Source organism: Labrus bergylta, chromosome 17 (assembly GCF_963930695.1).
Source record: "Labrus bergylta chromosome 17, fLabBer1.1, whole genome shotgun sequence".
In the NCBI taxonomy this organism is placed as follows: domain Eukaryota; kingdom Metazoa; phylum Chordata; class Actinopteri; order Labriformes; family Labridae; genus Labrus; species Labrus bergylta.
In genome coordinates, this window is record NC_089211.1 from 22,764,434 (window position 1) to 22,791,576 (window position 27,143).

The 27,143-nt window shown below is 42.1% G+C and overlaps 1 protein-coding gene across 2 annotated transcripts in view; it reads right to left on the bottom strand.

The window, feature by feature from the left end:
* The window catches only part of ap3b1a (adaptor related protein complex 3 subunit beta 1a), a 59,061-nt gene that overhangs the window by 16,096 nt on the left and 15,822 nt on the right, over positions 1-27,143 (bottom strand). For both annotated transcript variants that reach the window (XM_065965511.1, XM_020654004.3), the window contains exons 7-23: positions 23,776-23,958; positions 23,370-23,522; positions 21,662-21,759; positions 21,511-21,565; positions 21,350-21,421; positions 20,682-20,744; positions 20,415-20,547; positions 20,219-20,328; positions 19,291-19,467; positions 18,340-18,526; positions 16,324-16,454; positions 15,569-15,728; positions 14,588-14,774; positions 11,705-11,858; positions 10,593-10,641; positions 9,199-9,302; positions 407-635 (exon numbers count right to left, since the gene is read on the bottom strand). In XM_065965511.1, coding sequence (XP_065821583.1) covers positions 407-635; positions 9,199-9,302; positions 10,593-10,641; positions 11,705-11,858; positions 14,588-14,774; positions 15,569-15,728; positions 16,324-16,454; positions 18,340-18,526; positions 19,291-19,467; positions 20,219-20,328; positions 20,415-20,547; positions 20,682-20,744; positions 21,350-21,421; positions 21,511-21,565; positions 21,662-21,759; positions 23,370-23,522; positions 23,776-23,958 — 2,245 coding nt within the window. The remainder of the gene's footprint in view (positions 1-406; positions 636-9,198; positions 9,303-10,592; positions 10,642-11,704; positions 11,859-14,587; positions 14,775-15,568; positions 15,729-16,323; positions 16,455-18,339; positions 18,527-19,290; positions 19,468-20,218; positions 20,329-20,414; positions 20,548-20,681; positions 20,745-21,349; positions 21,422-21,510; positions 21,566-21,661; positions 21,760-23,369; positions 23,523-23,775; positions 23,959-27,143) is intronic.

Genomic DNA, 27,143 nt, shown 5'->3' on the forward strand with positions numbered 1-27,143 from the left:
CCTCAGGTGGACTAGGCCTAAAACTCATCTTAAATCTTGGGGAGGGGTATAAGGTCTTCGTAGGAAAACCATTTTCCCAAGTTAGTTTGAAGAAATGCTTGATGATTTAGTGATATGAATCTGACGACAGAGCTTCTTATGTACTGCTTCAAACGGGAGAATTACCCTTTAAAATAAAATCTAATAAAAGGTCTGCTGCAAAAGGGGTTTCCCTGATGGACGTTTCCAGAAACAATTAATGGTTTTCTCTTTATGTTTGTCAGAAATGTAGGGGATGTATTGGATATACTTGATTCCATGAATGTATCCACCAATAAGATTTGACTCAAACTCAGCTGTGAAGCAGGTACGTTTAACAAACCCTACATTTTCTTGCTGCTTAGTTGCAGTGGAGGATTTGACTCACCGATGGTGTTGAAGCAGTGGATACTGAGGCTCCCTGGGCTGCGGTCTCCTATGTGGATCTCCTCTAAGCAGTGGTCCGAGCCGTTGGTCAGTATGACCTGTACAGACACCATACTGGGCTCGTACAAACAGGGCTGTCTGGGGAAATGGTACTTGGCTGACAGGCCTTTTCCGCTCATATGGTGAAGCAGCTCGTAGGTTTTCATGGGGCAGAAAGACGGAGTGGTGACCTAGAAGGACAAATAAAGACAAGAGGAATACTAAACATGTGATTTTTAACGGTGCATATGAACTTTTTTGATTATCAGAGAAATAAACCCGCAGCATGGACTGGATTGAGCGACAAAGCTCTGCTGGAGACAAAAGCCTGAGAGCAGAGGCGGAGAAGAAAGATGAGAGAAACAGTCCATGCAAGCACAAAGCGCTCCGCAACAACGCGACATCCAGGGACGCCTCGTACATTACAGCACAAATGCAACCACACGGGAGGACAGATTAATACAAGAATCTCCATAAACCTATATAAATCCAATTCACCGTGACCAATCAGCAGGAAGAATGCAGCACTCCTGAGTGGAGTGGGACCAAAGGGGTTTGGCTGATAACTCCCCTACCAACCCTCCTTTCATTAACTCTGTAGGGTAAAGAGGAACCCATTTAAGACATGTCCTCAATCAAGCCCAGTTAGAGGGAAATGGGCTGGATGCTCAGCTGAACCAGGCAGAATAAAAACAACCTCTAATGAATGGAAAACACAAGTGCCTGCATGGGCCAAACCTGCCACTCGCAGGCCTTATAAAAGAAGCTTTTACCTTTTCACAGGCAGGAAATTGTATTAGCTTTAAGAGATATGGAAAAGAAAGGTTTTTGTTTTTTTTCTCCTAAAAATGATCATGTCCTGACCCGGTTGAATGTCATTCACCCTCGATGACTTCCTGTCTTTCACTTCAGGTGGAAGCTCTCAAGAGAGAAATAAAGGGGGGGAAGCTGTATGTGAAATCAGCTGCATCCTCGCTCAGAAAGATGCAGAAAAACAAGTACTTTATGATCCAACATGTTTGGAAAAATACAATTCTCAGTCATATTTTTAACCCAAAGCTTCTATAGGGGTTAGAACGAGAGCCGGCTTACCTAACGTCAGTGTCTAAAACTAGTACGGGAGGTAGATCCCGTCTATCAGGCCCCTCTGCCTGGGCATCGTCTATCTGAGGCAGACACCCTCTCTACTTTTGAGACTGAGGCTTAAAACATTACGTTAAGATAAAGCTTTTAGTCATAGCTGGCTCAGAGTCGACTTGGACCAGTCTTTAGTGATGCTGCTATAGGCTTAGACTGCAGGGGACTGTGTCCTTCTCTTTATCAGTATGCATATATCAGTGATGTATGCAAACAATTGACAAATATGCAAATATGTCTTTAACAAAAACCTGTTGTTAAATGCCATCATATAGATGAATATAATTAAAAGTTGCACCATGTAAGGGAGGTGGGGGGTGGGGGCTCCAAATATTTATTTTCCAGTATTCTAATGAATTCTTAAGCACCAGTTTCCACCTTTTCTGTACCACTTTAGACTTATTGTTTCCTCTTTAAATCTCCGTCAGCATTCAGGCATCTTTTCAATTGAAAGACAAAATCATTCATTTGAATAATTTTACAAATATAAAATTTAAGAAAGGCCAATAGGCCAAGAGTCAAGTGGAAATTGTCACACACTTATTTTTGTTATTCGACGACATTTAAATTAAAATGTATTTGTTGGCAATACACCAAAACATTTGACCATAAAGAAGCGGTCAAAAATGTGAGCATTAGCATAAAGACATAATACTAAAGGAACATCTCTGCAGCATCTATCAACACAAAGCTATAAAAAAAAGAGAACTAAGAGTCTTTCTTCAGACTTCTTAAAAGTGAAATTCTGTCCGTCTGTCACGATTTACAACATCAACTACTCATGAGGATTGATACAGCCTTCTTACACCTTCTAAAACACTTAAACGTTCTCGTGCATGGACGAGGGAGCGGCACTCACATGTACTTCATCCAGAAAAAAAAGGTATTAACTGCATCAACAACAAAAAAAAAAAAAAAAAGAGGAAAATCTGGGGTTGAAAAGTGACAAAGAGGGGCGCGCTGGTGGCACAATGGTTAGGGCGCGCGTCTCATGTATTGAGACTCTCGTCTCGAGCGGTAGGCCCGGGTTCGCTTCCACCCGTGGCCTCTTTCTGCATGTCATTCCCCGCTCTCTCTCCCTGGTTTCCGACTCTATCCACTGTCCTCTCTCTGCATTAAAGACACGAAAAGCCCAAAATAAATCTTAAAAAAAAAAAAAAAAAAAAGTGACAAAGAGGAGAGAGAAGAATCGTTAACAGTATATGAAAAAAAAAAAACAAGAGCCAGTGGAAGAAAAACAGATCCAGGGAGCTAATTAAGCCAATTAGTAATGTCTGCTAGTTTGATATGAAGAAACAGGGTGGAGACGTGAAGGCACCACGGTGTCTCGTGGTGTCAGTGTACATTGTGTTATTGATGTTGGACGTGTTCTGGAAAACGTTAGAGGGAGTCTCTGACTTGTCTCGTGGCATGTAAGGATGAAGGATCAGTTTGACAAACAACAAGAGCGCTGCAGATGAGTTCAAACGTGTTTACAGTAGAGAGTGGGAGGGCTCAACTGTCACTGTATCGAAGCAGCCAGATGGGAAAAAGCAACAGGTTTGATAGACATATGAAGTTAAAGATTAGCTTTCTTACTTTGGAAGAATCTAAAAGGAGTCAGCATGAAATTACCAATAAAAGCTACAAAAAACAACTTATAATACTATTATTTTTATAGAGAAAATCAAAGTCTGGCTTCATCTGTAATCCTGATAAGATGTTTACTTACATAAAAGCTCAATAAGGACATTTCGCTATTTTTAGAAAATGCTTAAAGGTTACGTTCTTGTTTGGCAGCTCCCCTTTGAGGGAAGAACAAGTTGGGGGGAAAAAAAGTCTTGATTTTCTTTTTTTTTGTTGGTAAAGATTTATTTTTGTGCCTTTAATGGAGCGATAGGACAGTGGATAGAGTCAGAAATGGGGGAGAGAGAGAGAGAGAGAGTGGGGAACGACATGCAGGAAAGGAGCCACAGGTCTGATTTGAACCTGAGCCGCCTGCTCGGAAGACTACAGCTTCCATACATGGTGGCGCACGCACTAACCACCGTGCCACCAGCGCCCTAAGTCTTGATTTTCTATCATGATATGATCATTTTGTAAGTAAAAACAGGGAGAGCACATTTCGACCAAGATAACGTCTTGTTTGGAGGTAAATGGGTTTGGGGGGCTTGTCACAGCCGGCTGTCATATCGGCACCAATAAAAAAAACATTCCATAAAGAATCACCTGACAAATACGACACAGAATAAAGCGTCTGATCACAACACTATCTTCTCAGTCCCCTTGACAGAACAAGCAGTCTCTCTAGTGCCTGGACCACCCGAGCGCCTGTGAAGGAGGTCAAACAAACATTTGTCGCTGCGCCCCTCACAGGCGCCCCTCACAGGCGCCCGTCACAGGCGCCCGTCACGCCACCATCCAGCCTGCAAATTTATCGGGCCACTTTTGGTACGTGTCAGAGCAGTCGGTGTCGATAAAGCTCGGCCATAATGTTTGCCACCCCATCACAACAGCTGATTTACCTCTCTGACAGACACATCCTGCTTCAAGGTCCTGTCTGTCGCCTGGAGAGGGAGGAACAGAGACAGGACACGGGCTTCAAAACGCTTATTATCACCAATTTGACACAGCGGACAGTAAAAAGCCTGACACGAGTTGCCCAACACGCGCCCCCGCCACTCATCCATCCATTGTTGTCATGTTACGCAGCACAAGCCCATAACACCTCAAGTGTAAATAAGACAAGAAGAGGGATGTAACCTTGACTTCTCTGTCAGTGCTTTGGCTCGCGTTCTCCGCCCTGGACGGGCAGGAGGGAGGTGACAATGAGGGGAGGAAGTTGATTGAGAGGCTCTATTATGCATCAACTTAAAGGAAGCTCCGGTGATGGATGACACAGACAAGCAGTCACCTTCAGAGCCCGGACGCCACGCTCCCAGCATCCTCTCTGGCAAATGACCTGAAAATCCAGCTGACATATTCAAAAAAAAAAAAACGGGGGGCTTTACAGGAGCCGGGTAGCCTTGTGCGGCGTGCAGAAAAGAAGACGGCCAATTTAGAAGAAAGTGGAGAGATGTATGGGGCGTATATTGAAAATCCATTTGTGTTTTTCAGACAGCAGGGGCAGGATTTCATTATGCTCGACAGGAGGTGTGAGGATTAAGGTAAGGGACATGTGTTTGACTTTAGGGGCCTAATTGGGCCCCTCAGTCAGGGGATGACAATTAATCGAGGGGACGTGAAAAAGACCTTGACTGCAAATTGAATTAAACAAATGTTACTACAGCCTTCTTAAACTGTAATGTACAAGAAGTCTTTCAAACACACGGGGAGACAGAGGTTACTTCATTTACGCCAATTTGTCAGTAAATTAGATTTTCGGAAATAATTAATTTAGAATTTTTTTTCATTTAAGGACGTTAGCATTAACAAAGGAGTGTTATTCAGAAACTGTATTGTCCTTCATCTAGCTTTGTGAGTCATCGTTAATGACACTGCGAACACTTCGTGTGTATAAGCATGAACATTTAATAACATTTTATCCGTTAAATTGATGATTATTTTCTCATTAATTTATTAATTGTCTTGCCCAGTGTGTCTCAAACAGGCATACCAGTAGCCCTAGGGGGGATTAGGAGTACTGCAGGGGGTCCTTTTTATAAGTTGTAATACAAGAAACAACAGCAGGGTTTTCCCTAACATTCATTTCGGGTGACGGCCCGCACGACATGAGCCAGAAGTCCCTAACAGGACTCGGGAGCTTTGCCTTGAATTGTCAACTGTTGCAACAACCAATCATTTACCACTTTACATTTCTTGACTAATGCCAAGAGGAACGTTTCAAAATTGATAGAAACAACAAACAATTGTGAAAATCGATTTTTAGTGAAAATGTTGCAGCGATAAAGCTGACATCAACGAGAAGGTGGGGGGAGGGGAAGCCAGAAGTATCATTAAAGACGAGACTTTAGGCTAGTTTTACTGGGAGTTGATGTCCAAGTGTCGCAGGAAGCCAGCGAACATCAGGTTTTATACACTTTTGTATTTTCTTGTTGATGAGTAAGACCTTTTTTTTCAGTGACACATATTTTGCACTGGGCAGGAGACTCATAGGTTGAATATACTTTATATGGAGGAACAATGTCAAAAATAGTTCCTTGTCTATTTAAAATACTGTTAATGATGAATGATTGAAAGTATTGGGTTAGGGTAAGGGTTATCGTAAGTATCGAAGCTAATAAAATCTACAGATCTTCAGTTACATATTAAGCTAAAAGAGAAAGATCGTTAATGTTTTTGGGCCGGAGGTCGGCTGCAATTCCTTCTAATTAAAAAGAAGAAAAGCCCCTACAGAGGGTGACTGTGACTTCTATTTGAAACTGTGATATCGAGGCGGCAGTAGCAAAGTCTGTAGCGACTTGTGTTGGGAACCGGAGGATCAAATACTGGTGCCTATCAAAACATAGAAGTTGGTAGCTGGAGAGGTGCCAGCTCACTTCCCGAGTACTGCTGATGTGCCCTTTAGCAGGGCATCGAACCCTGAACAGCTCTGTTGCGCTCCCTCTGCAGCAGCCCTCACTCTGACATCGCTCCACTAATGCATGTCCAAAGTTCCTGTTTGTTATTGAGAGACATGTTTCTCGAAATACACACATGCACAGTTTAAAAAAAACACAATTTCTCCTCAGGAATTAATAAAGTATGTAAAATACAATAAATAAAGAAACAGGTTTATATTAGATTTTGAGTAGTATCATATCCGAGTTTAAATTATAGTATTGTGACAAAAGGGAGTCTTAGTTTATTGCAGATGATGGGAACACCGTGATGATTAATATTTTTAGGGACTTGAACCCATGAAACCTTGAAAAAGGATACACATATGATGTGACTTCAACAGAAAGAGAAAGCCTCCTCAGAGATCTAAACCTGTGTTTGCTCAGGCACCAAAAACAAACTAGTTACAAATGAAATTCCCAAACAAGCTGCATTAAAAACATTTCCTAAAGTGTCCACTACGTACCTGTGCCGCTGCTCTGACTGGCTCTTTCTGTGTGGGCATTTATTCCTATTTAAGAGGCAATCTCTGCAGTTTGAGTGGCAGCGGGAGGTTTGCGGGGCAGGGGGCTGCTATATTCGTGGCGCTCGGGGTCTTTCTGCTGATTCATAATTAGACGTGAACCCGGAGCGCCCACTACTGGGGAGGTCAGAGGGGTGAGGAGGGAGACGGGGAAGGAGGAGGGGCAGAGCTGGCGCCCGCCTGATGGACACCAAATGAACAAATTATGATGGCCCCCTCCGGGCGTGATGGGGTCAAATGCCCTGCGCCCCGCCGCTGACAGTTCAATTTCCCCCCAATGCAGCCCCATTCGCTGGCTGCTAATTATGAATGAAAAGTTATCAGCCTCCTCCAACCCCGCCGCACACATGGACAGCGGTCGGGAGAGGTTTGGGGGGGAGGGGTGGGGGATTTAAGAGGCATTTGTGAGAGATCCTAATGTCAAAATGTTATTAGAGAGAGCGGTAGCATGCAGAAAGTGAGGAGGAGGATGAGGAGACAGGAGAGGAGGTGGGTCAAAGACAGTGACCGGGGTTAATCTAAATGCCTTTGATAACCATGCAGTAATTCTCTAAAAGGGCCCGAGCGCTCAGCTGAGACAGACTCGCTGCCTCTGTGGGCAGATTGCTGAGAAATAGAAATGACACTGGGGCCAGTGTGTGTGTGTGAGCTGATATGTAAGTGTAAGTGTGTGCATGCAGAGGGGAGGGGGGGGGGGAGGGGGCGTGTGTGAATAAAGGTGAGGTTATTTACCCTTGTCTATGAATCCCGATACCCATCATGTATTTATGCATAGAATTGACTCTGAATCAGATGTTGATGTGCAAAAAGTTCCCTGTTTCTAATCTGCATTTCTATTCTCTATTACCGCACGGCCTTCACCTGAGGAGGAGGAGGAGGAGGAGGAGAGAGCGACTAACAAGACTGCATAAACGCTGGCCTGAGAGCAGCTGTCAATCATACTGACTGACAGGCGGGCAGGACTGCCGGGCAGACTCAGAATATAGAGTAAACCGCTGCAAAGCTTCAAGCTACACCAGAAAGTGGACTGTTCTGAGGCTGGTTACCTGTTTGGCTTCTTTATCTTAATGTATGCGCCTGAATGAAACTCTTTAACTCAAGAGTTGATTGATTTTGTCACCTTTTGGACAGAGTAAGGTGAGCCACCCCCCTGAATGTGATTGGTCAAAAAGGCGTTTAAGAATGTCGACCCTTTTTCTCAGAAGCAACTTGTAAATAAAGTTATGTGCAAGTGTGCAAAATATTCGGGGTGAGCTGCATGTGTAAACGCAAACAGCCATATTTTTCACTCTGACTTTTTCCGGACTTTCTCCTGTCAGCCCCCTAATATATTTTTTTCCTCATGAGGTCTAAGTGAGCTGAGATGTGAGAACCCAGCAGGATATTATCAGGAGAATTCACCTTGAGTGAGTGGTGATGCTTATCCCCTGTGATCTGTACACATGGTATACTTTATCATCATGTTTATTTCAGCATCCTTTGCACTGTTGTCTTATTTAGTCTTGTACATATTAGCCTTTCTTTATATTGTGTTTATTGTTGATATTTAATGTACGTAAAGAGCTCAGTTCACCAAAGTCAAATTCCTTGAGTGTGTGAGCATACCTGGCCAATAACCTGATTCTGATTTTTACACTTAAGGATGATACTAAAAATGTGAATTCCAAAATGTGACAAACCCTCATGGACATCCTGTTTCGAACAAGTATCGTTTCAATGTCTAGTATTGTGGTAATAAACTTGTCAAAGTCGAAATTTTGGTATCATAACAAAACTAATCAAGAGTAATTTATTTACAGCATGACACAATCAAATTGACATGAAGTCCATGATAAGGGTGCATGCAAAAGTCTGTATGAATGATGAACACACCAAAAAACAGAAACAGAAAAATGTCCATCTTCAAGCAGCAGAGTTATCACAGACCCGCCTCTAATAGACACAGCAACAGCACAAAGAGAGGTCTGGACATGTTCATCCCTAAGGGGGGGAGGAGATACAACATCCACAGTCGTACAGAGCCGCTCACACAGCGAGGAGAGAAAGGAGCCGTCACACTCTGAAAGGTCAACCATCAGATATACACAACGCCGAGACACGAGGGACACAACATCTGACAGAGAGAGATGGAAGGTGACAAGAGAGGAGGAGGGAGATAAGAGAGAGAGAGAAGCAGAGCGAGTGGACTCCTAGATGAGACACAGAAATAGAGTTCAAGGGTGTGGAAGAGCAAAAGACAGCGCGGGTGAGAGAGACAGACTATAAGAGGTACAGGAAACATGGGGGAGCGGTGGAATCGTCCTGACTGGCTATAAATATAAGAAGGCAGAAAAGGTCAATAGTTGGCGTCTGAGGCAGAAATGTTCCACAAGGGAGAGAGGCTCATTTCACCATCTCACACTCGCGCTGCCGTGCTGTTCTGTCAGTGTCAGACAACACAGGAACAATCGACTCCCAACACACGCAGACGGAGGACATGTCATCCTCCTGTGTGTGTTTCTAATGCAAACACACACACACACACACACACACACACACACAGGTATACAGCTCACCTGCATGGTGGAGGAGACGTTGGAGAGGGAGAGGCCCTCGAGGTCAGACAGCAGGCTCGAAGAGACCACTGTAGACTTTGGCGCGTTTGTGGGTGCAGGAGAAACTGAAAGAAGATAATAAATCAGAAACGTATTCGTACTTGTTGAAGCCTGTGTGGACTCTTAGCATGCATTGATATCTGTTGTGTTTGTTGCATTTTGAAATTAACCCAATTAGGGGACGCAAAATCATGTTAATTCTCGTTCTCTGCTAAAACATACAAACCTTACAGCATCATTCCTAAATATCCCTGAGCATTGTTTTCTGTATGAAATACATTGATACAAAGGAAAATAAAAACAGTGCCTATCAGAAAACTTGAACGGGTACAGCTCTGATAATGGCAAACCCATATACAGCATATCTGTTGGGGTCTGAGTTGGGAACATAATGGCTGGAAAGCTCATCAGCTCAAGATTTGTGGTTTAAAACATACAACACACAGCAGCAGAGTGACTGCGTCAAGAGTGAGAGATTTAAGGGGAAAAAGAAAGAAACTTTGGCACGGTAGGCTCTTCTTCCTCGTCCTTATCTTTATGTCTTGTAAATTACTCACTGGACTGGTTTTCATGGGGAGAATAGAAAATGGGTTTAAGCTTTCACACTTCAGGTTAGGACTAGCTTTTTGTTGAATTGATGTGTGTAGCTGGTGCAAACTCGTAACACCCATGTATAAAGGCTATGGTCCTACAAGCTAGCGACCCGGGTTCAAATTCTGACCTGTGGCTCCTTTCCTGCATGTCATTCCCCACTCTCTCTATCCACTGTACTATCTCTACAATAAAGGCCCAAAATACATCTTTGAAAAAAAAGAAATGTTGGTCAGTTTCCCCCCAGTTTTTCTCAGTTACCTCCAAATAAGAGAGACCATAAAAGCAAAGGAGAGACTGGACACATTTTTCTGTTCCAGGACTGAATTTGAAACATGTCACTCTGTGCCTACCTCTCTCCCCTACATAGTTCACGGGGAAAATGTGTTATAAATTACCTTTTTTAGGCTTCCAGCTGACTCAAAACAGAACTGGCACTCACCTGGAGCTGTAATCCTGGCCACTTGACAAACGATTAGTTTACTTTTATTTGTTTTTTTTTTAGCTCCAGAGAAACAAATCTTAGTCATTAGCTGCGAGACTTTCTTTTCTAGGAATGTGTAAACTTTCTCTGTCTGGAGTTTGGCAGGTAGAATACATTTGGTACCCGAGGTTTTTTGGAGAGTAATGATGATAGAAACAGGTTTATGTGAGAAGAATTTTCAATCTGAGAAGCTTTAACAGAATGAAAGAGTTGAAGGGAGCTGTGAACGTAAGATGGATGAGATAGAAGTTGTGAATTATTGGAGAACGGGAAAACTTACAGTCATCCAGATCCAATAAGGAAACTTCCTTCTTTGACTTCACTTCCACCTGAGAAGACAAACAAACACAGTGATGTGATGACACATGAAGAAGAAGACCAGGCAGAAAAACGGAAACTCAAGCTAAAATTTTTGAAACCGTTTGCTGGAAAAAGTGGTGAAATATTTCAGTTTGCCGACAGTGTCTCTCAAGAACCGACACATTCATTACAAGAACTGTTTTTTCATTTAAATGTGATCTTTTAGGAGAATATCCAAAGACGATTCATGCATACTGTCGGGTCATACATGCCACCGTGTGCTACAGAGTCGGGCTGGTCAGGTGTTGACTTGTGTAAATTACAACACAAGCCCCTAGCTTACACTTCATCAGACTCAATAAAACATAAGAGCGCTTTTATCACGTTTCCTCCACACCTTCCTCAACAACCACAACCCCCACAAGTGTCACATAAAGAACCATAAAATTCCACTCTGCATCCTCCAGGCTAAGGAGACAGAAAAGAAAAGAAAACACAAGACAACAGGACGGAGTGAGGAATGAGAGTGAAAACAAACAATAAAGTTAGAGGCCGTATCTTATCAAATCTTCAGGCATTTGTAATAGAGACTGAAACCGTGTTAGTGAACGGAAAACTGCACGAGCAAGAGAAGAAGGACAGGAGAGAGAAAGATGCATAATTCATAGGCCATGTCCAAATGACAAACTGTATGAAATGAGAATTTCATAGTGCAGAGGAGGAGAGAGAGAGAGAGAGAGAGAGAGAGAGAGAGAGAGGGAGGGAGAGAGAGAGAGAGATGAGTGTAACAGGGAAATGGTGAGGAGACATAAAGCAAAGAAATCATGTTGATAACAGAGGAGCTAAATCATATTCCACAATCAGAAATCTTTCTGGGTAAACCTGATTTGTATACTTGCAGTTCTTCCAATTATTCCATTATTAGTCATGGTTATCCGCAAAACCGTCATTAAAAACAATAGAAATGTTCAAAAGCTTCCCAGAACTCTTTTGACAGATCGATAAACTGTAGCCCAAAAAAGAGAATGTACAAAAGACAGTTTAGCAAGTCAGCAAATGAAACTTCTGGAATGAATCTAATCAAAGTGTCACCTTGGGTTTGGACTTGGCATCGCTCTTCTTCTTCTGCGGTGCGACTGAGTCCGAGTCCGAGTCGTCTTCAGAGTCCGACTCTGAGCCGGACGAGCTTTCGGCTGACGAGCTGCTGGCCTGGGCCACAGGTCCGTTACCGTTTTCATCTGAGTCACTGCAATGCAAAAAAAAAAACAACAAAAACAAAAAACCTGTTTGAGAAAAGCTTCCAATACAAGTCCCAGAATCCATCAAATGTAAAGAACATTTACTTTATGGTCTGTTTTAAAGCCACTCGGAGGAGTTTGGTTATGAAACAGATTAAAAGTGAAGACCACAATAAATAGACTGTAGCTGTATGTACGGCAGCCCAAGTGTATTTTATGATAAACAGGTGGACGATGTGCACCCAGCTCTCTACCCTGCAGACACATGTGATGCAGGTGATCAAAGAGAGAAATCACATCTGCTGTCTTTTTCTGCTGCATGTCCACAGCTCTATGTTGTAGTTCCAGCTTAAAGAAAATAAACTTGATTTCTTTACTTTAACCAGGACGGCGGCAGCGTAGCTGTCAGTGCACATGCCCCATGTATGGAGGCTATAGTCCTCCAAACATGGGGTGTCCCAGGGTTTGAGAACGACCTGTGGCTACTTTCCCGCATGTCATCCCCGATTTCCAGCTGTCCTATCTCTAAATAAAGGCAAAAAAAATCCCCAAAAATAAATCTCCTTTACTCTAACCACCGGGCAAAGAGAACGAAGCAGTTTCTTATTTTTCATTTGAAATGAAAGCTCTGGCTTTGGCCGAGTCAAAGCAACACCAATCAATCTGTTTTTGTTTTGGAAAATTAATTCAATGTTGCATTCAGTCAAAAAGAGATTTCTCCCATCTTTCCCCCTCTCTCTCCCACTCGCTCTGTCCCTCTTCAATTTGTCCTGATAATGAGTGTTTACTCCGCCTGCCTGGGATTTTACGCTGTTAAATTAATGAGGGGAATTGTGACGGTAACTGGCTTTTTAACTTGGGCGATGATGAAAAGCCAGTATTAATTTGGCCTACAGATTTCATTTGCTGCGAACAGGAAAAAGTGATATAAATCACTGTGGGCCTGATTAGGCCCTGCCTGAAATGACTGGGCCATAATGAGGGCATTATGCTGTGTTTGTTGTGGAAGCACTGGGGTGAGCTGCTCTAATTACTGTGTGTATATGTGTGTGTGCGTGTTTGTGTGTGTTTGAGCACTGGGGTGAGTTGCTCTAATTATTCTCTCTAATGGAGAGAACAGGGTCAGCAGGCGGCCTGTCACACACAGAAATCAGGTACGTTCTGTGTGTGTGTGTGTTTGTGTGTCCGTGAGCCAATGAAGTAGAGTGCATAAGAAACTAAATGTGCCGGTGTGTTAGAGGAGTGTGTGTGTGAGCATATTCAGTAGTAATGACTCAAATCTCATTCATTGGTAACACCAGGCTGCTAAATGACCAATCAAAAGTCATTATCCATTAGCCATGTAAATGTGGGTTACGCTACAGGAGGAAAATTCTCCTTGATTAGATTGTTAATGGGACTCACACTAACGATATTCCAGCAGCTCTGCCAGCCTCCAGTGTGTGTGAGTGTGTGTGTGTGTGTATGTCAGAGAGATAGAGACAGTAGGGACAGAGAAGGTGTATTTACAGTACCATAGTTTTGAACGGTCATGGTCACCTCTCTCAGAGCATCTCACCTGAAGGATCTGATAACCTAACTATCATCGACAGATAATTACGTCGTGACAAACAATGGGCTATGTATTTTTGTTTACATCCCATATTTACGGTTTAGAGGAGGAGTTTTTAATTTCTTTTGATGTGGTAAATAGTAAATGGACTTGAGCTTTTACACTGCATGTAACACCTACACATTCACACCCATTAACACAGTGATGGCAGAGGCTGCTATGTAAAGTGACCAGGGTTAAGTGTCAAGACATGTAGCTGCAGGAGCTGGGGATTGAACCCTCGACCTTCAGCCACAGCCCTCCATAATATATATGAGCATATTGTAACCCATGAGCACACGCCTCATATATACTCACTATGCATTCACATACGTACAATTGTATTTTATGTTGAATTGCTTGAATAAAAACACTTGAAAGAGACTTTATTTCTTATGTTAAGCTGAATTTTTGGATGCATGTTCATCTTTGCTTATTGCTCGTGTTCATTAAACGTGTAATTATTCTTCTGTTGCTCTGTTTTCTCTGATAACCTGCTGCAGGAACACCATCATTTCCCACTTTGGGATCAATAAAATGCATCTCTCTCTTCCTATCTACCCATCATTTTCTGAAGCGTTTTGTTGTTCAATAAGATTTAAATGCACTTTTTCCTACTTTAGTCATACATGTTCAACAGTTCAAAAGTGTAGCTACCTACACATTACTATACTAGCTTGAGATTTATCGTCAGTAATATCAAATCATGAGTATTTCTAAAGGACCACATCTTGTATTTTTTGTGTTTCATTTTTCAAATCTATCACATCTGACTCCATAACTTCTGTTTCATCACCAGACACAAAACAAACTTTGTTCTTTGTTTTATTTTTTTTAAGGCAAACACTCTGGATAAAGCGTCTGTGGTTTCACTGGAGCATTTATTCCAACTGAACAGGAGGGGGTATGGTGCCAGCAGGTAGGTTGTCATGAAGATGATCAAAAGAGCTGAAGTAGTGAACAGATGGGACTTTGAGCTTATTGAAGCAGCAAAGCCCTGATCACATTTGTTGTTGACTGCGACTCCGCACTCTCTCACAAACACACACCTGCCTAATTAGCTGAGCGAGAAAGAGAAGAGAAAGAAACAGGAAACATCTGGAGACACGGCTAACAGTGTGACAGACAGGAGGGATGTCACTGTACCTGTCAGCAGCAGTGGGCTTGCTCTTCTTCTGTGGTGCCTTCTTGGTCTTCTTCTTGGTCTTCTTCTTCTTCTGGTCTGAATCCGACTCGCTGGAGCTCTTCTCGGATCCACTGGAGCTCTGTCCAGAATCAGTGGAGGTCTTTTCGGACTCCTCGCTGCTTTCCTCCTCGCTCTCGCTGCCCGACTCTGAACAGAAACAAAGGATGCGATCAAACTCAAACCTGATTGGTTGAACTCCTGTGTGATGTTGGAAACATATGTTTAAGAACTTCAAATCATGCAAAAGCCATTTCATTTATTTAGATTCTGAGATAACCTCTTACAGTATATGAGTTTGTATTACGGTTGCCAAATACAAAGTCTTTGTGTGCATTTTGACGTATGCCACGAGAAAGGATGTAAAAAAACATCCTAAATTTCCCTGTAGGAGTCAGTTTAGAATATGTGTGTAATTATGTTTTGCATGTAAATAGTTTTGTCTGAAGTTTCTTATAAATCCACGCTGATCCTGTATTTGATCATGTCTATAAACCCCTCTATTTCAGCCCTGCTCAGAACAGGCTGTTTCTGTGTCTGTACCTTTAAATATGTAAATGAGCTGTGTCTGACCACGCCCCCTATCTGGAAGGACTTGGGTTTTTTTGCACCATGCCTAATTGTAACTGTGAGAAGGCAGACTCAGAGGGCAGAACAAACACCTAGCTGTGGGAGTGTCACCCACCTGGGGGAGGGGTTACTGCCCTTTGTGATGTCACAAAGGTAAAATCTCCAAACGGCCTGTTTGAGCACACATTTTCTAAAAAGTGGAGCAGGAAAAATATGGAGAGGATGGACTTTACTGATAATTAGGGGGTTTAAAGACAGACTAGAGACACATATTAGTGTTAGAAAAACATGTTTGCATAATATGTGACCTTTAATAAATCATCCCAACAGAGCAAAACTTAAGTCGTAAACATGAATCAAAAACGACGACAAACCTTCACTGCTGCTGCTGCTGCTGCTGCTGCTGTCCTCACTCCCGCTGCTCTCTGATCCTTCCTCTTCTTTCTCCTCTTCATCGTCCGAGTAGAACTTCTCATCAGATTTGGTTTTCTTGGTTTTCCCAGCTTTCCCGACTATCGGTGTCCACTCTTTGATCTGGTTGAAGGAAATGAGGGGATTCAACATCTTAAGATTAATCATTTCTGAGATGAGCATACTGACAGCTTCTTGAAATATTCAAACACCTTACTCGGGTGTCTTCTTCCACAATGTGAGGAAAACAAAATATTCACAGAAAGTAAAAACAATCTAACCATGTTTAGAGAGTACTCTGATAACCTCTTAAAGCACTTAATTGAGATGCAGTGAAATGACAAACTAACCAAAACAACACTATTTTCTGCTGTTATTTGTTTTCTCGAGGTAAACACAGATTTAATATGTTTCTAAGTGTCTTTTATTTTAAATCTAAATTAAATTTAGACGGGAAATAAAGTTGGTTGAACTCTCTGCTTTATTTTTGTTTATCATTTCACTAAGACCCTGAATAGCTGACAAAAAGTAACAATGATGAAGCTCACGTTGGTGCTCAGGGTAAAAAACAAAACAATCAATAACATCCCTCTCTGAAAAACAAACCTTTTGATTTTGTTCTTTCATTTCAGACACAAACAAACAGTTAAGAGGACGAATCTCGCCTCTTTAAAAAGCTATAAATTAAAGAGTGTTTAAAGCAGGCAGGTTTTCTTACCGGCTCAATGACCTCCACGTTCCTCTCTGATTGGTCAGGAGCGACTTCAGGCCAGTCTGAGAGCTCCTGGTATCCCGATGCTTTGGTGTTCAGACTGTGAGAGAGCGTGCCCAGCTGGAAGCGGTCTCGATCTGCGAGCACAAAAGTATTTTTTGTGTTTTTAAGGGAGGAAAATAAACACTTGTTCAAGAGGCCTGGACTGTTTGTTGGACGAAATAAGCATTGTGTAACTTTATCTGTTATCTGGCAATGGTGATAAACTTCTTCCCCACTTTTAGAACTAAAAACATGCATGATTCAATAAATGAAGGAACCAATCAGCAGATTAATCCACAGTCAAAATACTCATTAACTGCAGATCGTGGAGGACTATCACCTCTGTACACTAACAAACTAACCCTATTGATATTTTAACTGAGAGAGAGAGAGAGAGAGAGAGAGAGAGAGAGAGAGCTGTCTAAATTGCACAAATTCGACATTACAAATTTGTACTCAAGAGTTTACCTGCAACATAAAGTCATTCAGTTTGAAACAGGTATCATGATCATTTTTACTAGTGATGTATTTAAAGGCTTTCTATGTGATTTTTCACACTTAAATATAATATAAATCAAGTATATCCTCTGAAAATAAATCTGTGAGTCATGACTGTCTACAATGGGTGTAACACCCGAGTCCCACTGTCTGTGATGTTTTCAGAGTTTTCAGAGTCCTATCTTCAGTTTGTTTACATCGCCGGGACGGCCGGCTGACTCCTCCCCTCGTGTATAAAAGTTGTTTAATTGAGGGACTAGAGAAAAGAAGAATAACATACTGTACTCACTGCTTAACTGTGTTTCTAGATCACGCTCATTTCAGGTAAATTTACATGCAGTGTGAAGATACGAGTATAATAAAGATAATAGTTAAAGATAAAAGTTGTTTTGGTTTCATGCTGGTGCTCAAGGGCGACATCTGCTGGATCAAAAAAAAAAATCGCATATAAAGCCTTTAAGTTTGAAATGATGTTAACTACTCAATTAGCGTGAATGCTTTCCTAGTAAAACTCCAACAGTAGAAAATGAAATAGAAAAAACCATCACAGGGGAAACAGTTTTTACTCTTTATGCTTTAAGTGCTTTTTCAGGATTAAACATACTTTTTTTATTACAACATTTTAATGAAGGCCTTTTACTTGTAATATAGTATCTCTTACAACGAGGTAATGTTGCTTTAAGTAAAGAAAAGGGTCTGATTATTTCCTCTCGCCAACAAAAGGAGGATGTTCTTTTAATATACTGGAAAATAAAATGTAACATGTAATGTCAGATGAAGGATAATCAAAGTCTCCTTTCTATCTCCTTAATGAGTGAGCCAGTGGCTGATGTCACTGTATACATTAAAACACTTTTAATATAAACTCTGGACGCCGTGAAACCTCATCTCAGAAGCTTTTAATACCCCTGTTCACTCTCCTCTCTCCTCTCTCACACACAGGAGGATAATCAGTGTCTGTGCCCGGGGAGGGAAGCTCTAAAAACTCTGCTTTGCTAACCAAAAACAGAAAAAAAGGAGTGAATATTAAGAATGACAGGGGTGGTTAACGCTCTCCATAAACATCCAGTAGGTGCAAACTGCTGCTGAATTTTAATGTAGCAGGAGGCCGTTTCTGTCGCCTTTGTCAAGGAGGGAGAGAAAGAGGAGAGACAGTTAAATGAGGGGAGGAGGTTTTTTTTTCTTCTTCCCTCTGAGTGTCTGAAAAAGGTTAGCATTAGCTCAATTATTTACCCATCTCATTAGTCCAAGGTAAAGGGGGTCTGACCTAACTGCCCTTCAGAGAGACAGACACAGCTGAATAATAAAATCGCTGCCTGAATCAACTTTGCATACTTCTTCAAATGGAGCCACATATATACGAGAAATAGATGAATTACCGGAGGGGAAAGGTTTCTAATCTTAAACTTTCAGTCCATTTAGAGGGTTTAATAAGTTTCAAAACAAGGATAAGAGGTTGTTATTATGAATGTTATGAAGTACCTTTGAAGGCAGACTGGAGCACCGGCGCTGGTTTGGGGGCCAGCAGGATGCGTCGCGCATACTTGTTGAGGGCGCCGCTCTTCTCGTTGGGCACTATCAGCTGCCGTATGAAGCGCGTGCGGTCTCTGATGTCGTAGTTTTGGTCGTACTTGCCGAGGTTCAGGATGTACTGGGTCAGCAGCTTGGTCTAGGGCGAGAGGTTAGAACATGTTAGCGATCAAACAGCGATAGAAGTAGGAACTTAGTAGTTTACAAAACTAGCAAAAGAGCATGGGAGCTAGGGACAAGCCATGACAGACATAGGCTGTATGAACGTGGCGATGAGCTAAGCTAGCACTCATGAACATCATAGCTAAAGTACCTTAAAACCTATAAAACTAATTTAAAACACATCCTGACACACTCTAAAGGATGGCATTACCTTCCACATGCTATAGAAGAATATATAGACCACATGTATGTGAACTAAGAGTCTGCTGTTCGTGAGTTAAACTTGAGGATGAAAAAACAACAAAAAAATGTGTTAAAGCAACATTTTAGACATGGTTTGTTTTTGTTTTCTCTAAGAAACAATGTTTGGATACACTTCTCTCACTCTATGTCGGGTTTGGATCTTAAAACTCAAAGATTTGTCCCACCGTTTTCTTCCTTTTGTATCGTCCCTGACCCATTAGGAGAAGCAAAAGGTGTAATTGTGTTCATTTGAGGAAGCAGCGTCTGGGCTCATAAACCCGACTCAGAGGCCGGAATCACCCCATCTCACTGAATGAGGCTGTAGACACGGCTCCATTACGTTCAGGACGTCTCATTCACTGCTCTATATTTAAACTGGGATCTAAGTTGTGTTCAAGTGTTCAATAACGGCAAGAGAGAGAAGTTAAAGAGAGAGTGAGGGGCCGATTTTCAGTGTGTTTAACGGAATAAATCTCCTGGTATTAATGTTTCATATACCTGTTTGGAGTTGGTGAGGTAAAGTTTGGCTGCCAGGTTGACCGTCTGCAGCTTCACGATGTCCTCCTCCGCTGTGAAAGATTTCGCCATCTTACGGAGGACATCAGGTGCGATTTTGGGCACCCGCTCACAGTACTCTCCCATCAGCCACAGGATGCTGGCTCGGGCCATCGGGACCTGCAGGTTTGGGTAACAAATCAAAGAAAATGAGCCGGAGTTACTCGGGATGGCAGCATAAAGGAATGTAAGTGGCACCCTGCCTATAAGACGCAGTCTGTTTTTGTGGGTCTTCAAAGAGGAAAAAAATATTTTGATTGTCTTCCTGTGTGGCTGCTTTCATTGCGTTCAGCAAACACCACAATGTGCAGTTTCTTAAAGGCAGAATATGCGATTTTTTGATCCAGCAGGTGTCGCCCTTGAGCACCAGCATGAAACCAAAACAACTCGCGCTGCATTGTTGTGTTAGCATGCTAATGCTAGTGATCTTTATTATGCTGGTATCTTCACACTGCATGTAAATTTACCTGAAATGAGCGTGATCTAGAAACACAGTTAAGCAGTGAGTACAGTATGTTATTCTTCTTTTCTCTAGTCCCTCAATGAAACAACTTTTATACGTGAGGGGAGGAGTCAGCCGGCCGTCCTGGCGATGTAAACAAACAGAAGATAGGACTCTGAAAACTCTGAAAACATCACAGACAGTGGGACTCGGGTGTTAAACCCATTGTAGACAGTCATGACTCAGAGTTATTTTCAGAGGATATACTTGATTTATATTATATTTAAGTGTGAAAAATCACATATTCTTCCTTTAAGGCCAAATAAAAATGGTAGTCCACAAACTAGTTGGTGACATCATGGTGGGTATTTCCACTTCTTGTCTGTGTCTAAACTTTCATGTCGGATCAATAATAACGAGGCTTCATACAGTGATGTTGTCGAAGAGCTTGGCCATGTGTCGGATGATCTCGCAGTGCTGGGTGGGCTGAGTCTGAAGCAGCTTCTTGATCACCACCACGCTCTCGGCCACCACTGTCTCTGCAAGAAGACAACACAGCAAGTTCTCACATAAATACAGTGACCCCTCTGTGATAGTTTTTTGTATGTGATTAAAGGTGTTTTACCGTCTCTGTTTGAAAGCAGGAGCACCAGACCGTTGAGACACGTGTCCGTCACCTCTGAGATGTTCGTTGCACATCTGCCGATGGCCTGGATTGTAGCTGCTGCAAACGCCTTGTCCTGGCTCTTCACATAGGTCTGGAAATAACACGAGTGGAACAGAGGGCATGGATTACAAAGGGAAACAACCAGAAACGTAAAAGTACAGGTATATACGAACCCTTGATAGTTGATTGTATTTACCAGTAATGGTTTTGAATGAGAGCACAAACCTGAAACTCCCTCAGGATAGTAGAGATGTTTGCTTCATTGGCCAGGTTCGTCAGGATCTCCAACTATGAAAACAAAATGATGGAGGATGATTAAACTATGGGTCCATGTAAGGGTCAAAAAGAGGTTGAGCTCGCTTAATGGTGTTTAGAAAGATGTGATAATCTATTGGTCGTGTATCACTGTTTGTAAACCTGTGGCAACGCTGCCAGAAGAATTCAACTACTGTACGTAAATCCAAAGAGATTTGCAAGAATGTGGGAACAAAGTTTGGGAAAGTATTGCCTTGATTCCACAATTTAAATGACTAGTATGATTACTTTTCAGTAGAATTTGTGAAGTAGAATTTTTGCCAGTGTTGGAACTGTGGGTACTCTGTTGTTTTTAGTGCATTTAGTACATTTTCTTTCCACACGTAAAACAATTTGAATCATCTTTGTGTAAAAGGTTATAAAGAAATAAGGTGTCATGCATTCACTTTCATGCAGTTTGCTACTTCAAAGCTGTGCTAAGTGCCATGATTGTTTTTGTCCAACCTAACCGTTCACTTTCTGTCATTTCTACACATTCACAAACTGCAAAACTTTCCTTCAGGTAAAACAAATATACCTCACAGCCAGAAGGATGTTAAATATCTATTCTACTATATGAGCATGGTGCTGAATAATACCTTTAGTGTTTTGATGTGAGTGGCATCTGTCGATCTCACATAGAAACTCTTCATGTAGGGCTCAAACATCCCCTGTGTGCAGACAATAGATGTTATTTATGAGCCTTTGCAAAACAGCGTACAACACCATTATAGTTGAACTGTGTGCATGCAGACTTTACCTTCCTCTGGATGGACATCGTGGCGATATTCTGCAGCACGATGTACTGAACCTCTCTGTGCAGAAAGAAGATATCAGACATCAACATGGACTCAGAGATAAACGGTTACTTATTAACCGACTCAGGAGAAGGCAGTCAAAAGATGTATTACCTGTGGCTTCTTAGCAGTCGGACCAGTGACTTTGTTACAATGCTGACTTCATGCTTAGGAGCCAAATGCCAATAGAGCTGAGCGACTGACATCACCACCTAAAAAAAATCAGTCAGAAAAAAAATTACTTAAATTCATATGAATCCCAAAACGTTCATAAATCAGCTACTTTGATTTTCTTGCTTTTTAGTTTCATTTTAGTTTCAGTTTCAAACCACCACAGTATTTGTTACACACTTCAACGTTCCTTCATTTTACTGATTATAACATCCCTAAAAGCAATGTGCAACAATAAAATGTTCAAATTATTTGAATTGTTAGTTGTTAGTTATAAGTTAGTTGAATTGTTATAAGTGCAGGTACACAGATCGCCACCATTTCTACCCAAACTACTACTCCTCCTTCACATGCATTTCTTCAGGCTCTATAAAGGCACTCATGACGTTTCTCTATAAAAGTCATTTTTCAGCCGAGCTTTAAATAGCGGGCAGACGTGTGTCCATCCTTGCAGGCAGAATGAGCGGGGTTCAGGCGTCTATGAAGATGGAGGATGTCACTGTGTCGTCGCGAGTAAAGACACAGCATGTCACATTTTAATCAACACTTTCATTTGGGAACATTTTTCCTCCCGCTGCTACACAGCGACAGAGACCTTGAGGCTCCTGGGTGATGGAGATCTGCGCTCACTAGGTGTGTGTTTTTTTTTCCAATCTTAGGGGAGGTGCACTGTAGCAGGTTTGTCATCATGTTCTGATAGGTTCTTTGTTTTGAGTGTCAAGGTGTGCGAGTTGTATTTTAGTGAGAAAAGGGAAATTAAAATGCATTACTGCTGAACATTAGAGTGTGTTGAAAGCAGACTGAGTTGATGTGTATCTTTTATTTGTAAGACAGCTCTGAGATACAGGCAGAGGCTAAAATCACAAGTGTTTATAACGCTTAACAGATTTTTTGGACTTCTGTTTAATTGTTTAAAACACCAGAGGTCCTGCTTGCCTGAAGCCAGTATGTTTCTTTTGCTGATTACACTTCAAATCAAGGGAATTACAGATGAAGGCATAGGAAATATGAAAGAATGATTTAGTCTAGGCCCTATTGAGGATTTTACCGAGAAGAAATGGTGGATTCTGAAACTTTTGAAACTGCTTTAGATGAGCATCACCTTTACTGTATAGTCAACACAATAAGTAAGGGAAGATGGGGTTCAAGTCGAGTGCAGATCTACTCAAGTTTTCGGCCTGTTGGTGGCACTGTTGGCCTGCCGGTTGGTGCATGCACCCTATGTACGAAGGCTGTGGTCCTCCAGGCGGGCAGCACTGGTTCAAATCTGACCTGTGGATCCTTTCCTGCATGTCACTTCCCACGATTTCTGACTCTATCCCCTGTCCTGTCTCTCAAAGAAAGCATAAAAAGCCCACAGTAAAACGTTTTCTGCCTGTTAAAAGATGTCTCGGTTGCATTTATAGATTCTCTGTACTCATATTTTAAGATGGTATGGCCTAATCTGCTCTATATCGTTTGTGTTACAGGATAGTGATTCATAAATTTGCATGCAAAAACACCTTGTGCAAACAGTCCCAAGCTTTTTGATTTGTCAGCAGCCTAAACAACAGCAGACTGGAGCAATCCTTGAAAAGTAGGAGGAAACATGACGGGGTACTCTGGATGGAAATGTAACTCATGTCAGTTGTTAGTAGCCGAGCTCACTCACAGCGGTGTTCCTGCTCTGCAGCAGAGGTTTAGTGTTCCTGAGCAGCAGCCTGTGATCTGGATCCATGATGTACGGTTTGGCCTCTGTCTCGTCTTTCTTCTCTTCAGAGTCGGAGTCATAAAACGCCTTCTCGTTCTCATCAAACATGGCCCCCTGAAACATAACAAACAGCTTACACCACATTTGAGAATTAAACTCTGTCAAACATCCCAAACTGATTCACATTGGATCGTTAAACTTAAGGATTAATGTTTGATTATAGAAAAGTTTGAAGTTTGATGTGATTGGTGGGACTTTCCTCTGGTGCAGAGACCTTTAAGGTGAGTAGTTAGCATTCAACTGATTCATCCGGAAAAGCCTGTTTACTATCAATGACGCTTGCAAACTGATCTACTGAGTGCCTTACATCCTTCCAGGGACTGATAAACTGCGTCCTGGCGTAGCGCGTCAGCATGGAGATGATGACCACCTGTCCCCACTCCTCCACGTCCACCAACAGGTTACACAGCTTCCTGTAGTTCTTATGGATCAGGTCGATACGATCCGGACACACTTCCTCAAAAGCCATCACCACACTGCCGGCTACCAGCTACAAAAAAAAATGATGGGGAGGAGAAATTAGAAGAGAGAGAATCCAACTCGTGAGGGAAATAGTGTTTTTTTTCTAAGTGCTTTAACATTTGACTTGATTGAAGCTGTTCAGAGATGCAGCTGTTCCATTAGACAAACTGAACAAATACTAGAACTCTTAAATAAAATACATAATATACAGACTCTAGGGAAATACAACGCTGGCTAACAGCTATGACCCTGGTCAAAAACATACTATAATTGCACTTAAAGAAGCACAATGCCAATTTACATTTTGATTACAATACACAGGGTTCAATCTATGAGTAGAACGCTTGTTAATTGGAAGGAAAATGTTTTGAGTTTTTTACTTTTAACCGACTCATTTTAAACAACCCTGTGTTAGAAATCAATCACTGAGCGGGTTTCTGCTGTAAATTATTTTTTTACCTCCGGTACAAAACTAATTTTAGGTTCAATTTACGGAGAAAAGATGACAAGGAGGAGGCAGCCGCAGCAGCTGAGAGAGAGCCAATAATCAACCGTGCTTTATTGGTAAAAGGAAAAAACCCATTTGGCTGTTGCATCCCCCCCCTCCTCCTCTTCTCTGCCTGCTGGCTCTCTGACAGACTGAGAGACTGAGTGAGTGACATGGTGGTGTATTAATATGCAAACAGCATTATCATGGGCAGGCGAGGGTGAAGAAGAAGAAGAAGAAGAAGGAGGAGGGGAGCAGAATCTGGTCTTCCCAATTAAAGCCTGGTGGCCCCTGGTGGCCCCTGGTGGCCCCTGTGGGAACCCGGTGCATTTACCCATCAGCATTGTCATGAGCCTGCATTGATTGTGTGTGAGAACATGTGTGTGTGTGTGTGTGTGTGTGTGTGTGTGTGTGTGTGTGTGTGTGTGTGTGTGTGTGTGTGTGTATGTGTGTGTGTGTGTGTGTGTGTGTGTGTGTGTGTGTGTGTGTGTGTGTGTGTGTGTGTGAATAGCTTCTGTCTGAAGAGAGAAATCTGGACTTCCAATCCAAATGACAGTTAGCTTCATTCACACTCTATCATTGATGAATAGATTACTAGAGGGTCAAACTAGGACATTTGATGGCATCACACTGATTCTATAAAGTTATTGAAATTCTACGTACATTCAAGTAGAAGCAGGGACACGTGCAGGTAGCTGCAGCTGGTGGAGTTACACAATAAAAGTCTCAGTCTATGGAAATTGTAAATACTATTATTGTTAGGAGTGCATTTGTATAAAAATAGGTAGATCTGATTTGGATTTTTTTAGACTACTACCAATTTTGAGAGGGGAGAACAATTCCCTGAATCCTAAATTTGTGGTAGATGTACAAAGGTTATGAGCTAGTATGGAACTAGACCTTTAAATTAGTTGTATTGTATTACACTAGCAGTTGTCTTTCACCAGCAGAGGGCGCTATATGGATTACAACAAGCATCATCACTCTCCACAGTGCCAAGCGGTGATGCGCCTACATGCACAGTTACTCTCCAGTTGAGTGACCATCTTTATTATACTGTATATCATTTCCACAAGTGTTTGATAAATGCATAAGAAGGATCAACGCTACAAATGTGTAAATCTGTATCTATGTATCAGTAAAGATCGAACATAGATCTAAGAAAGATATCGGCTGATTTATCGGTATCAGATTTAACATAGATATCGGTATCGACCCCAAAAATCCCATATCGATCAGCTCTACTTCTCGGTTAATATTTCTGCGATCGTATTACTCTGTAGATGAATCTGCTTAAAGAAGTCAATTAGAACATGTTCTTTCAGCATGTATTGACGTGTGGTTTTTGCGTCACTCTCCCCAGGCGTCCTCCCTATCAGCCTCTCCTGTCTCCAAGGCTATTACAGGGAGCCTCATATCTGAGCGTGTAGATCCCTTCAGCAAGGCTTTGTGCATTCTCCACCAACTTCCCCCATTAGACACACGCTCCAAGGTAAACTACATGCACCATCAACAAAACTGACACCCCAATCTATGGAGTTCACACCCCCTCCTCCCTCCTCCTCGAACCATATTATCTACCCTGCGTGACAAGCCAGTAATGGAAAAATCACACTAAGCAAATGGTTCTTCTAATAACAATAAATTTCCTATAAAATTATGAAGGGCCCAAACCGTTTCCTTGCATCTATTTTGCTATGAATTCTAATTAGGGTGCCAGAGAGGCAGAGAGTGCTGGGTCATCACGCCAGAGACAACGTGCGCCGTTTTGATTGATGGCCCGGTGTGGGGTCGGCTTATCCTCCCTTTCGCTCGCTTCTCGTTCCTCCTCCCTCCTTTTTCTCTTAAATTAATGGGCATCTCACCTAGCCCCTAATCATAGCCCCCCCGCCCCCGCCCCCCTCTCCTCCCCCTGCCCCTCCTTCCTGTTCTCATTTCAATTTTGCAGAAGGTGCAGGGGGGAGGGAGGATGGGAGGGATCGATCATTTATCTTGTAATGGCTGGATAATAGATCCATCACGGTAAAACAGCTGCACAAACTCCTATGTTGTCTCTGTCATCAGACCTTCCCATTTTCTCTTTAAACCCCCCCCCCACACACACACACACACACACACACACAACCGCCCTCCCTCCCTGTGTGTCACAGCCATTTAACCAAACAGGTACATCTGTAAAGGTAAATGTCAGGAGCAGCCTGAACAATAAACAAATGTTTCCTTCTTCTAGCAGCACAGTGACATCTGCTTAACAGTCTTTAGTCTAATGATTGATGTACAATTGGGTGATTAACTTCACATACAGAAAACTGTAACAAACCTACAGCATGCTGCTTTTATAGTGAAATCTTAAAAAATAAGTAACAATAGAGCTTTGAAACAGGATGTAGCAACATTACTAGAGGTGGAAATCGTAAGAAACCTCATGATAAGATATGACACGATAGGTCACAAAATGATACGACTCACATGGCACGATAACTATAAAATCATGATACGGCGATTCTCAGATGATAAATAAACCACAAGACAATCGTATAACCATACATCACTGTTGAGGAAAATTATTAAGACTTGACTCCATACAAGAAAACTCAGTTGACTCAGATGGCTTACGTTGAGAATACTCATGAGGAGACATGATTCAACATCACACTTCTGTACTCGTGTCTTGCTCAATCACATCAGCGGAACGTTTCAAAAGGCATCACATATATCCCAAAAGA